Source organism: Castanea sativa, chromosome 9 (genome assembly GCF_040712315.1).
Source record: "Castanea sativa cultivar Marrone di Chiusa Pesio chromosome 9, ASM4071231v1".
NCBI classification, from domain to species: domain Eukaryota; kingdom Viridiplantae; phylum Streptophyta; class Magnoliopsida; order Fagales; family Fagaceae; genus Castanea; species Castanea sativa.
Window position 1 is genome coordinate 24,577,847 of NC_134021.1, and position 13,269 is coordinate 24,591,115.

The window sequence follows — 13,269 nt, forward strand, 5'->3', positions numbered from 1 at the left end:
AATGATATGATTAATGTTGAAAAAATTAACTCGCCAAAAGATACTAGGAGACTAAAATCTCATCCATTTAACTATAAAAACAAATGGAAATAGAAAGGACTAATTGCTTGACATTTAGCAATCCTGGAGTGGCGTATAAGTAGAGGCAGTAGAGTTAACAAATGATAGAACATTAACAATTGTGAAAATGCCATTTGTCAAGAGAGAAGGATGGTGGATGATGATAGGTTCAAGTAGCTAGGTTCCAATACAATGAACTAATTGAGATGATAACATGTGTCCACTTTTAACAACGTGTTACATCACAACAAGTTCAGTACACTGGAGGTAATAGATCCAAACCAAGTCCAAATCATAGTCCACAACTAAAGATTTAAATTTTCTGCACAAAACATTAACAGGAGAAGAACAATAAGATGTAAAACACATGCATTGTATGGTACCAAATGAATCTTTTTAGCACCACATTTTGACCAATTAATGTTTCCAGCTTGTACACTAAGTTTCAATAGGAGTCTCTCCAGTGCAGGGCGGCTGACATACCACCCCAATTACAGAGGCATCAATTTCAGAGGCATCGTGTAAACATAAAGAGAAGCCTAATTGTAGTAACTAAAGTTTCACTCATTGCCACAACAAGCAACCCCATAAAATTACTGTACAATCGCCATAATAATCACCACCCATCCATTTTGTTATTCTTCTTTCCATATTCGGCCGGTAACCCTCAACTTCAGCTCTTCCCTTTCTGCACCAGAAAAGTAGAGAGCCAAATTCCTTTGAATAATAAGGCCATCTTGACTGTCACGTACTTTCTTATGACTATCACGGATGCTCCTTGGAATTCCTTGCCATATGAGCTTACGACCATTTGCACCAACTTCCAAACTATAGCTGAATTTCTTTGCCTCATTCTCATCACCCATGAATCTTAGGAAGGCCATGTAGACTGGTGCCATACCAAGCTGGAAAGCCTCAAAATGCAAGCAGAATTGTCTTCCAAAACAATTGAAAACCTGCACAAAGGTCAATTAAAATATTGTATAGGGAGTGCAATAGCTTTTCATAACACATAGAGAGAGAGAGAGAGAGAGAGAGAGAGAGAGAGCAAATTATAAATTGCCTCTTTGTTGTTGGGAATAACTACTACTTCCTTTCCTTAAGAAACAGTCATCAAACCTTGTCGTTTTAAGTAAAAATGAAATTGTCAAAATTTCAACCCAACTTGATAAATTCCCCATGTGACATGCACGTATCATATGAAGCACCAAATTTAGCCCTCAGAACAGGCAGGATCAAAGCTAACCTGTTATGAAACAAAGTTGTTCTATGGCCTCCCCATGAAGCTTTAAGGCCCATTGAGGATATTGAGGGCTAAATTTCACATATCAAGCAAACATGTGCATTACTTGGGAGACCCTACCTATTAAAATGGAAAATATGAAGATTTCATTTTACTCCAAAGCATAAGGAGCATTTATGATTTATCCATAGTTATGGTTTCCCAAAAGCTAATTCCCCTACTCCCAAGGAGAACATTTATAATTTACCCCCAATAAAATGTAATAAAGAGCTGAATCTAAGGAGAAATTCACTCTTCATGCCACTAAATGCTACAATGCAATTTGGTTAAAATGACAAGGACAAAGAATTCCTTCAGAAATATGAGATATGTTCTTCAAAATGTCTGTACTAAAGCTCATGAAACCACTAAAGCAAATTATTACCAGTTTCCAACATCAAAGGAATTAGGAATCGTTTTTATAATTTCATTTAAACACATTTTAAATTAAGATCGAGTCAGATAATCACTATCATCAATAATGCATGCTTGGAATGTCTAATAATTTTTTGCTTGATTAATTAAACATGCATCCAGTGGGTTTTGAATCCACGACCTTATACTCCACCCGATGGCTTAGAATGACCAAATATTGCTATCATCAATAACATTTATCCACTGTTAGTGATACCAAAATATATTAAACAAAAACAAGAAATATGGGATAAGTTGAGGGAATTAAAAAAAGGTATTGCAAGACCAAAAATAACATTAGTAGAAGTAATACAAAAGGACATGTAAATTAAGGAAATAACAAAGAGTATGACTTCAAAAAAAAAAAAATAGAATAGAGAAAAAGAATATATGAGTTCAACCCTAACTAATTTGTTGAGGATCCATAGCCAACCCCAACAGTTTGGGATTAAGGCTTTATTGTTGTTGTTGTTGTAAGAAATATGATATAAGGTAGGATCATATCATTTCCCCCCAAAAAAAAAAACTTATTTAGAGAACCATACAGCTCAGAACCCAGGCCATCTCCCTCATCTGCCAATAAAACACAGACAAGAAGAGAGATGGAAATGGGTGGTCCAGAGAAATTACACAGGTCAATATAGCTAATTAGATTATAAAATCAGAGCAAAAAATACTTACAGTTAACATCCATGTGGCATTTTCAACTTCATGTGGATTTGATTTAACATAACGATGGTTGAAGGTACAGCCATCATGCATGTCAACCTTGTGATCATCCTTGAGATGTGCAACAAGGGTTGGGATATCACCCGTAACAGAGCACTCAGATCCGGCATAAGGGCAATTGTATGGACGGAATCGACAATGTTGCTCATGCTTAAGCTTGCTGTAGTATGGGAAGATATCATTACAACCCAAACTCTGGTATGTACATGGGAGTTCCAATGATTCAGCAACTTTCTCCAAAGCCAAACACCTTATATTTCCAAGATCATAGCGGCATGTTGGGCAACAGTTGAGCACTCTAATCTTGCAGTTTGAACACAGCGTGTGGCCATTTGGACACTACAAATTAAGAATTCAGATAAAAAGGAGAGTTTAGGAAACCTACAGAGTACATGTGCATGTGTGTGTCAAAAAAGAATAATTTCAAATGTTAAGAGAAAATGGACAAGACTCTTTGTTCCCAGTTTCAATAGGTTAAAATGACATTCAAACTTGGTTTATCAAAGAAAGGTGTCACAAGTTATTGAATAGTCAATTAGTTTTTTTTGTTTGATAGGTATAAAAATGCTAATAAAAAGAAAGTCACATTCATACCTTTTAATGCGATTTTGGAAAGATTAGTCAAGACATTTGAATGACAAAAATGCTAATCTTCCAAAATCAAATTAAAAGGTTAAATCACTTGCACCAAAAAGATTCTCTACTACCATCACAAAATAAAACAGTTTTTTTGCACTTTATAATTTATTCCAAATACAACCCAGCCATACAGCAACCAAGCTTCCAAAACCTCTCTCGTGCATAAGCTATTCAGCTACCTAAAAAAAGGGTCTCCAAATCTAACCACTTGATAATACATTCATAAGGCAAAAGGGCCTTATACACTAACCTTCCTTCCGCAAGGTGTATCACACATCTACAATGTAGAAATTTATTAGGAACAATTAAAATTATAATACTAACAAAGTGTACAAAGACTCATTGATTAATGCATAGGTGCTGTTAATGATACTAAAAACACATGCATAGTTCTGTGACACTCCTAAACTTCAATTCCTATGAGCACGAGTCCACTAATTCCATATGCAATGAGAATATTAAGAAGGCAAGACTCCTTGTAGGCTAAGCTATTAGTATAATGCAATTATAACAAAATTAATCGTAACTATTAGAATTGTGTAGTTAAATGATTAAATTTACTATTTCCTAACAGCTTAAGCTTTTGGGACAATTGGTTATGTAACATATTATTAAAGCAATAGGTCCTAAGTTTGATCCTTGTCTCCTCCATTCTACCTCTCATTTAAATCCCAAGTGTTGGGCCTCACCTATTAACAAGTAGTTTGAGCCCACACATAAAGGGGTGTTAGAAATTTGTAGTTAAATGATTAAATTTATCATATCCTAATACATTAAGCTTTTGGAACAATCAGTAATTTAACAGTGACATTTTTTTTAAGCAAGACCCCCAAAAATATAGGAAAAAAGAAACTACCATTATGATTCAACCCAGAAGAGTGTCTTTCGCAACAATTTGATTTTCCTTTTACTCTTCTCAACTGAAACAATCCTACATTATATGTATATTTGATAATGTTCGGAAAGTTACTGGTATATAGTAATTGGTTTGAAGAAGCATTTCAAGCTTCAATAAAACCTTAAAAGTGGAGTAGAAAACAGAGTTCTACTAATCTCATATATATTGGAGAGTCATCAGAAAAACAATCTTTCGAACTATATAAGTCCAAAAGATCTTACATGCATAACTGTATAGTACTTGAAGGAGTAAAACCAAATGTACATCAGACAGATCCACTGAAAAATGAGTACTACTTTCTGAAACAAATCAAAGATAAGATCAGGAATACAACATAGGGGAATTAAAATCATACCTGGTGAATTGGAGGGTACATCAAACATGTGCAGACAGGGCACTCAAGCAGTTCATGCACACCATTAGTCGAATAAATCCCTTGTTTTCCACCTGAGCCAGTAGTAGCTCTAGCAGGTGTACTGTTATTATCCAGCTTTGCCATTGCTATGTCATAATCAGTAGAATAAGACTCAAGGACTTCTTTGCAAGCACTGCCTCCAGGAGCCATTGCTGATCCAAATCCAATTATATTTCTAGGTCAATGACTAAGAATCAGAAGTGTGACCAACTCCCCATTTATTTCTCTTCCAAGCAACTATGTCCCTGTTGTTCTGTCAGAAATATGAAGACATCAATGGGAAAGAACATTACTTATATATTATAGCGGAATATGCATTTAAACTTTCACACAAGAACCAAATAAGAAATATATACATAGCATGATAGCAATGGGATGCACGTAATGCATACAAGATGGAGTTGGGGCAGTGTCATCAATGCAACCTATTATTGCTTTCAGTATAAACATAACTTGGACCAGATAAGTTGGAAAAGTTTTTTTTTTTTTTTATAAATAAGTTGGAACAGATACCTGATCAACTGACTGGAAACTCACAACCCACAAAAAAATACCCTACGTGTATGCTTAAAACCCAGCTATCCTATTTAATTCACATTTCAAAGGTGCTACTCTGACTTTTGATGGGAGACAACAAGTCCACCAACTAGATAGATACAACTTATTATTCCAGACACTTATTGAAGAATTAGTGGACTATTATCTACTAGAGCATACCATACTCCAATTCCCAACAGATAAAATTAGTTACTTATCCTAACAACTTAAGATAGCAAGGCAACATTCAGAAGTTAATCTATTGTTTTGCTTCATACAACCCCAGTAGGTCAATTATACTCTGCAGTACAACGATGTCAATGAAAATCCTCCCCATGAAAAACATGTAAAGTAGACAGGATATATAAGAAGCAGCGCTTAGCAACTGAAATAAGTTTACAAATTCACCGTTCCACCATAACACTTCTAGGAAATTGCACATTTATACTAATATCAACCAATGCCTTTAGCAAACTTTTAACGAGAACAAGAAGAGGAAAGAACACAGATGAAGGTTGTTTACAAAAGATGAAATTCCCCAAATGAAGAGTGTTTCTGATCAAGAAATTTGTACAAAATGTAAACAATAAAGAGAAAAGCAAACACATTTAGTCCAAAACTAAAAAATTTCACACAATTCCTCCACCATACCTCATTTAACCAAATCTCCTACAAATTTAGCAAAACGCAAACAAACTCAAAGTGGGTTTTGACAAAAGAGCCATATCCATATGCATAAACTATTAGCAGCCAAAAATCTATGCTCGAATCAATGAAACAAGACAAATCTCATTTCACAATTCCAACAAACTTAGCATGTTCAACCAAGTGCCAAACTGAATTTTTCCAAAAACTATCATTCTCCAGTTTAAATCAAGTACCTAAACAGTCAAGATAAGAATCCAGAACAGTTGCCCATCTCAATATATCAATCAAAGAAATATCTTTTTATAAAATTTAAAGCTCGATGTGCCAAAAACTACCTTTCCCACTTAGAACAACCATCGAAGAATAAAAGTAAGGAATAAGAACAACAAAAAAAAAAAAAAAAAAAAAAAAAAAAAAAAAAAAAAAAAAACCCCACACAAATTTCAGCCAATTCCAACCAGATGCAAAACTGGGTCTTGCCAAAATTTACCTTTCCCACTTAAAAACAAATCAACAATGCAATCAAATCTAGCAACAGAACAAAAACCAAATCAAAACTCAATCAAACTAAATCCAAAATCCATTACCAATCAAAGGAAAAAACAAACACAGAACAAAGCACAATTTTTTTTTTAAAAAAAAACATATACCCATTTGAGATTTCCAAGCCAAATGTCTCTGCACACCATCAGATTAAAACCATAAACTATATGAGTTTTGCTCAGAATCACGAAAAAGACAACAAAAATTTTGAAACCAAAAGGCAAAATAGATATAAATATTTCTTGAAAAAGCAATTAAAAATTGTGCCACGAGGCCCGGAACTTACGCGAATTACCCGGATATAGAAATCGTTGAAGAAGATGGTATCTTGTTTTTATCGGTGACGACCATTACTGGGTCTTTGTTGTTGTTGTCTCTCTCTCTATGTTGTTTCCACAAATCACAATTTGCGAAAATGTGATTTTTATATAATTTGCTTTTTACGACAAAAGGTTTTTCTTTTTTATATTTTAATTTTTAAAAGAAAGAGAGAAAGTAATTTTATTTTCGTCTTTTGTGGAATACTCTAATATTAAGTTAGTTCGGGTTCTCGACCGTGGACCAGTGCCTCTTACCGCACGCAACGTTTGAAATTTTAGGATTCTCTCCGTGTCTTTTTTTTTTTTTTTTTTTTACACGGTTGACGTTTTTAATTTGCCTTCTGTATTTTTATAATATATTTACTACAAATTTTAAGTGACGAGTTCTTATTAATTATTATTATTGGAGAAAGAAAGTCTTAGTATTAAATTTAAATTTGAACCAACAACAACTAACCATTTATAATTTATTGTAAAAATATTATAAAAATATATATATTTTTTTTTAACTTTTATGAATGAATAATGAGATTTCTTCGTACTGTTGTGTTGTATGGACAACTCGCTGTGATTTTTTTTTTTTTTTTTTTTAAACTGAACTCGCTGTGATTTTCAGCCACGTTTCATTCATTTATTACATTTGCATTATCATTGTCGTACCGCACTGTGAGATTTCTACCAATGACTATGAGAATGCCCTCCTTTTAATTTTTGATTATTTTGGTGTATTTCATATTTAATATTAAAATTTACAAATTTAAAGTTGCATGGATTGTTGGGTTAAGAAAATACCCTCCACCCCTAACTATCATTAAATAAATAAATCTGAAAATAAAATTTAAACTGTGAAATAGGTAGAACTTGAAATAAAGATCATTCAACTTGAATTTGGTTTGTCGCTTTGTTAACTAAAAACCCCGTGTTGGCTTGTGTTTTTTAAAAACTTGAGAAACGTGTTTTTAAGAATGAAAACTATTTAAAAATGTATTTTGTTATTTACAAAGTAAAAACTATTTTTAGGTAAAGTGAGAGCAACCTAATACTAGAAACTCACATAATTAGAGCAGAAAAAGCGGTGTCTCATTGTTTTGGGAAGAAACAAAGAAAAAAAAATGAAAAAGAACAAGGGAAAGCCATGAGGATTCAAATTGGAATGCTTTTATTTATAATCTCTCATTTGACTTTCATGCAAATGAAATTATTGTTATTAGTCCTTGAAAAATGTATATAATTTCTTAATTTCTCACTTGTTAGGTTTAGAGTTGACAAATTTCATCATGATCAAGGTTGTCAAATCTCGATATAAATCCTACGATTTTACAATCTCACCTGCCCAAAACGATCTGAATCTTTCAAGAATCCTACGATTGTTTAAAATCGGTAGAATTTTACGATTCTGATAATTCCAAACGATCTTGGTTACTTGTAATTTTCTTTAATTAGACAAAAGGCTCAGTTAGACCATAATAAAAACTAACATCCCAATAGACCAAGTTTTGTTATTCTAATGTAACGAGATAGAGTGTTATTTTGGCCTAAATAAAAAATAACATCTCAATAGGTGTCACATTTTGAGGTATTTGGCTTCTTTAAATTATACTTACAAATGGATGTAGTGGTATATGGTAATTACATCAAATTGATGCAAATTATGAATGAATGTATAATGTATGGTATGAGAATTCCGAGTAAGGTGATCACACCATGTGTCACACCTGGCCGAGAAGGACAGTTGCTGGGCCAAGGAGGCCACGTCCTTGGATTTTATGATCACGCCATCAATGTGCTATCAGAGAAGGCTCTACTGTGCAGAAAGGGCTTTGGGAAGGGGGATGGCACTGACGTGATTGAAAAACTAGAAACTGCCACCACATTTAATGCATCCGACCAAACTTTCTGACCGCATTTACGTGGAAAAGACCTTTGAACAGTGTTGCCTTGGGCGCTGCATCTCTCAAGGACTTGAAGAAAGTGCTAGATAAGACCGGAATTGGGGGAATGACTTGCGCAATCAAAAAGTGGAAGGTCAAGATCATCTGAAAATGGTCTATATAAGATAAAAAGTTCCCCATGGAAGGGGAATCGAAGAAAAGGAGAGAGAAAACACTGTATACTTAAGAACAAGGTCTGTAATTTGTTTTTAGAATAGAGAAATATAAGAATCAATCTCCTCGCCTTGAGTCCGAGGACAAATTTCACTATATAAACTATTACATCTTCATCCCACTGTAATTTTAGCCCATTGTCATCACTAACTCAACTCATTAGAATCTAGATTTAGAGCTTACTCTCTATAAATTTATTGTATTGGGCTCTTTGGGCCTATACCCATCTTGTTTTGGACTTAGGGGCAAATTGCAACCTAACTATAATTTATGTGATTATTTAACATACCAATGTGTTTTTTTCTTTCTCAAATAATATAGGATCTTACAATCCACGATCCTATGTAACATCCCCGATTTTGACAACCTTGATCATGATATAACTATTAAATATGTCTAGAATAAGTTAATACAAGTTACATTATGTTCAAAAGCAATAGGCAAGAACCAACTCAAGAAAATCAATATGTATAGAGCTCAACTACTCTTCTATCAATCGAGGCTCAATCATTCAAAAATTGAGCCTAATGTGTCTTAATTCCTTAAGGTAGCTTCGCCAACTTTATTGACATAACATACATAAAGCAATGTTATTACTCGACTTAAAAAGGTTGGAGAGGAACTTTGCCGTGAACATTAATGAAATATCATCCAAGCCTATTTTCACAAATCCCGTGGGTACATATTGAGAGATTTTTAATACAGTTTTAGTGTAACAAAGTGAACAAGTTGAAATCAGAGAAGCCCAGTCATTATTGTACTCAATCAAATCTTTAGGAGGTTTATGGAGTGGATCAAAGGTTTCGATTGTGAATTGTAAATGCATCTTCCATGAATAGTTTAAATAATCTAAAATTGTAGAATGTTTCTACAGTAAATCCATCCATCGGGTAGAACTTAGGATTAAATGTTTTAGTCTAAGTTGTGAACTTCTTAGACATGGCAAAACGGGTCAAAATTTTCTGACCCGACTCAATTGACCCGTTTTAACCCGCAACCCGATTGACCCGACCCAACCCGCCTGTTTTGCCATGTCTACCAACGTTGAGTAGATTGAAATTGAGGTGTAATTCTTATAAAATATCTATTTATTCTTCTTAACTTAATATGTTATGTACTCCATTATAGTTTGTCATTATTTACTTGTCACCTTAATTTTCTCTTCCTACTTTAAACAAATCGAAGATTATACCAAGATTAGTTTCTAGAAAGCTGGAACAAGAGTTGCACCAAATTTGGGCATCAAGTGTTCAGTGGTAACAGTATCACCAGTGAAAATCTAATCACAGTTAAAGAACTCATAAATAATTGACAGATTGCATCTATTTCAAAAAAAAAAAAAAACTTGTTTGAAAAATACAGGTCAACTCGACTTGACTCGCAACCTGACTCGACCCGCGACCCGATTGACCCAACCCAAACCCGACCCGACCTGCTCGTTTTGCCACGTCTAGAACTTCTCTTGTTATAGTAGATTGCATATTTGGGGTACATTACCCCTATAGATTCATTGTAGCTTTTCTCATGAGAACGCTTTCCTTGAGTTCTTCTCTTCACCACCATACCACATATTTTTAGCATATTGTTGTTATTGCTTTGTAATCAGACTAACTGTGTTTAATGTTTTACTTGTTAAAACCTAATTAACAATTGACAATTGTTACTTAGGTAAATAAACAATTGACATAGTTGGACTTTTAAGTAAATAATCCATTGCGAAATATAATTGGGGCCAAGACAATATCCTTTTCATGACTCTCTCTCTCTCTCTCTCTCTCTCTCTCTCTCTCTCTTTTCTTTTTTTTAGAAGAAGAGAAGAACATAAGTGACAGAAGCCTATCTCTTCAAATCATGGTTTTCAGATCCGGACCGTTCAAAAAACCGGAAAAGAGAGAGGTTAAAGGTTTTTAAGGTCGGACCGAGGTTCAACTGAAGTCAAACCGTGATGATGTCACAATTAATTAAATAATTAATTAAACTACAAATAAAGGTATATTAAATTTATAAATGTTAGCATAATTGGCTAAAAATAATTGAAACAAAATTTATAATATATTATAAGGTTAATAGAAAATAGTAGAACATAAATAAACATGAAATATATATATATATATATATATATATATATATATATATATATATATATATATATATATAATAGTCCATCCAATCTAAATCATTTTGATTAAATAAAAAAATAAGTTCTAATTATTTTAGTGAACTCCCATGTAAATGCATTATTCTTAAATTGCAAGTAAATTTATCAAAGAAACAAATTTAGAAATAATTAATAAATTGAAAGAGAGGTAACAAAATTAAGTTGAAAATTTATAAATCACATAAGTTTATAATAAATTTACTAATACTTCATATTTGTTCACAAGGAACTTAAGTGGTCCATTGGTCATAGTACTGAAGGTCTCAGGTTCTACACCTCACAGCTTCTTATTCTCTATTTTTAAAATTTAAGTCAAATATTTGACCCGGTTGAACCGGTTCACAGTTTGGGTAGTTTTTTGGGTCGAACCCCAGTTCAAGAGGTTTTCTGAAATTATTAAATGACCAATTTTTACATTTAAAAAACCAATTTCCTGATCGGTTCATGATTAACCTGTTCAGGTCGGCCGATTTGATTCGGGTTTGCGAACGTTGTTTCGGATGACTAATAGGTTAGTTTAGTTGTCTTCACAATTTTTTACATACTTTCAATTGTATATGAGGGTTTGATAAAATGGATTAGAATATTCTTTAAAATGTACGGGGAAAAAGTAGATTAAGCTAATGACAAATTTCACAAAAATATCAAAAGTGATAAATTCTTGATTTGCCAAGCAAAAAAGAAATTGCATCAAAGAAATCTTTGGGTAATAAATTGAATATAATGCTTGCCCTTAGTTTTTAAATCCGTAAATAAGCAAATCATTTATGTATTTATGGATTTACTCAAATCCAAAATCATCATTACCATCATATAAGCAATTCAACTCAACACAAAATCATTTTCAAAAAAAAAAAAAACTAAGCACAAAACCAAATCCAATTGGTGTCTTGGTCTTATGATAAAGAACATTCATTAGAAATAAATATCATAAGTTGAAACTATCTTTCAAAAAAAAAAAACTCTACACAAAATGTTTATCATGCATTTAGGTGCATCATTTGTAGTTGGAATTTGACGTCAAGTAAGGATTTAAAATTCTACTTATACAAATACTAAGTTTGACAGAACTTGACATGGAAATTTAAAATTTCCCATGAATTTTAAAATTATGATTTAGGGATGACCAATCTTGACCATAAATTCCCTTAAAATAAGTGGACCCAATCCCTATGAGAAGGGTGTGAGTATGATATATTTAAAGAATGTGAGGTTTGAGCCATTGATATTGAAAATTATAAAAAATGTCATTATCATTGAACTATCACTTGAATCCTGTAAGGAATGGTCTATGCAGCTTTTTCTACCCCTTGGTCAAAATAAAAATCAAGTTAAACAAATATTTGGTAAAAAAAAAAAAAAATTCCAATATGACACGTGGCTGCACAAATAAATGGAATTTTCCCCCTTTTTTGGAGAATTAGATGCCTTATTTATTTATTATATGTTGGACAAAATATTCAGCCAAATTAATGTTGGACAATTTTTTTCCTTTTTACTACTTTTTTCATTTTTTTTTTGTATATATCTGTGGGGAGTAAAAGGACCCAAGCAGGCCTTTGGGCCATTGGGCTCTAGCAAGGGGGTCTGGCCTGTCTTCAAATTAAGAACTTGTCAGTACTGCCAATTGGCCCATACGCCGAGGGTCCGAGCACACATCCGAAGGTGAATTCCTCCTTGGATAGACCCAAAAGAATTCGGAGATTTACTATGAAGGTCAAGGCAGAAAGCCAGAAAGACTGTTGGTTAAGAGGGGGAACCCCTGAACCTTTTAGATACACCAGTGTTAGAAAAATATCATAAGCAAAGGCTGCCACCTCCACATTAAAGACTCTGCACCTACCTCCCTGGCCGCATTAATGGGGAAGTGACCCCTGAACAGTAGGACCGAAACTTCTGGTTGCTATTCAAAGTACTAAGAGAAGAAATATCTATGGGGGAGGAGATGGGAACAACACGTGGATAAAGCACTAAGGCAAGGAGTATTTAAAGGGGGTGAAGGCCAAAGAATGGGGGGGACCAGGCTGTAATCAAGAAAGAAATTAAGAATTGTAAACCTTTAAGAAAGAAAGAGAAATAATACAGAAGTGGTCCTCGGCTTACGTCCGAGGAGGCCAATTTGCCATTATCACCTTCTATTTACAAGTATCTTTACATCGTAGCCTGTTATCAAGTTCGCAGTACCTCTAACTTAGATTTCAAACCCACGCTCTACAAATTTCATTGTTTAAGGCTCGTTGGGCCTGAGCCCATAATTGTCTTTGGGTCCAGGTGCAATTGTGCACTTACAATTAGCGCCATCTATGGGGATCTAGTCTGGAAGGAGCTGGGATACTATGGCAGACCTAGGTTCACACCATGTAGAATCTCAAGGATCACAACTGGAGGATCTTTTCGAGCGTCTTGAGCGTCGAATGGATCGAGAGGGAAGCGTCCATACAAAATACCCTAGGGCTAGCCATACTCATGGCGGGGGCAGCGCCACCCACGAGGATGGTACTAAAGCCATGCAGAAGGAGAT

General features: G+C 33.9%; 1 protein-coding gene across 2 annotated transcripts; it reads right to left on the reverse strand.

Annotated features, from left to right (window-relative positions):
• Nucleotides 1–412: 412 nt before the first annotated feature.
• Nucleotides 413–6,591, reverse strand: LOC142610597 (E3 ubiquitin-protein ligase SINAT2). 2 transcript variants are annotated; one of them, XM_075782446.1, is made up of 4 exons: nucleotides 6,452–6,591; nucleotides 4,378–4,690; nucleotides 2,438–2,824; nucleotides 413–1,016 (listed from the first exon to the last, which is right to left on the reverse strand). In XM_075782446.1, exons 2-4 carry the CDS (start codon nucleotides 4,585–4,587, stop codon nucleotides 696–698), a joined length of 918 nt encoding a protein of 305 aa, XP_075638561.1. In that variant the 5' UTR covers nucleotides 4,588–4,690; nucleotides 6,452–6,591; the 3' UTR covers nucleotides 413–695. The 2 variants fall into 2 exon arrangements, with proteins under 2 accessions (XP_075638561.1, XP_075638562.1); XM_075782447.1 differs by having other exon boundaries at nucleotides 6,461–6,587.
• Nucleotides 6,592–13,269: the final 6,678 nt, after the last annotated feature.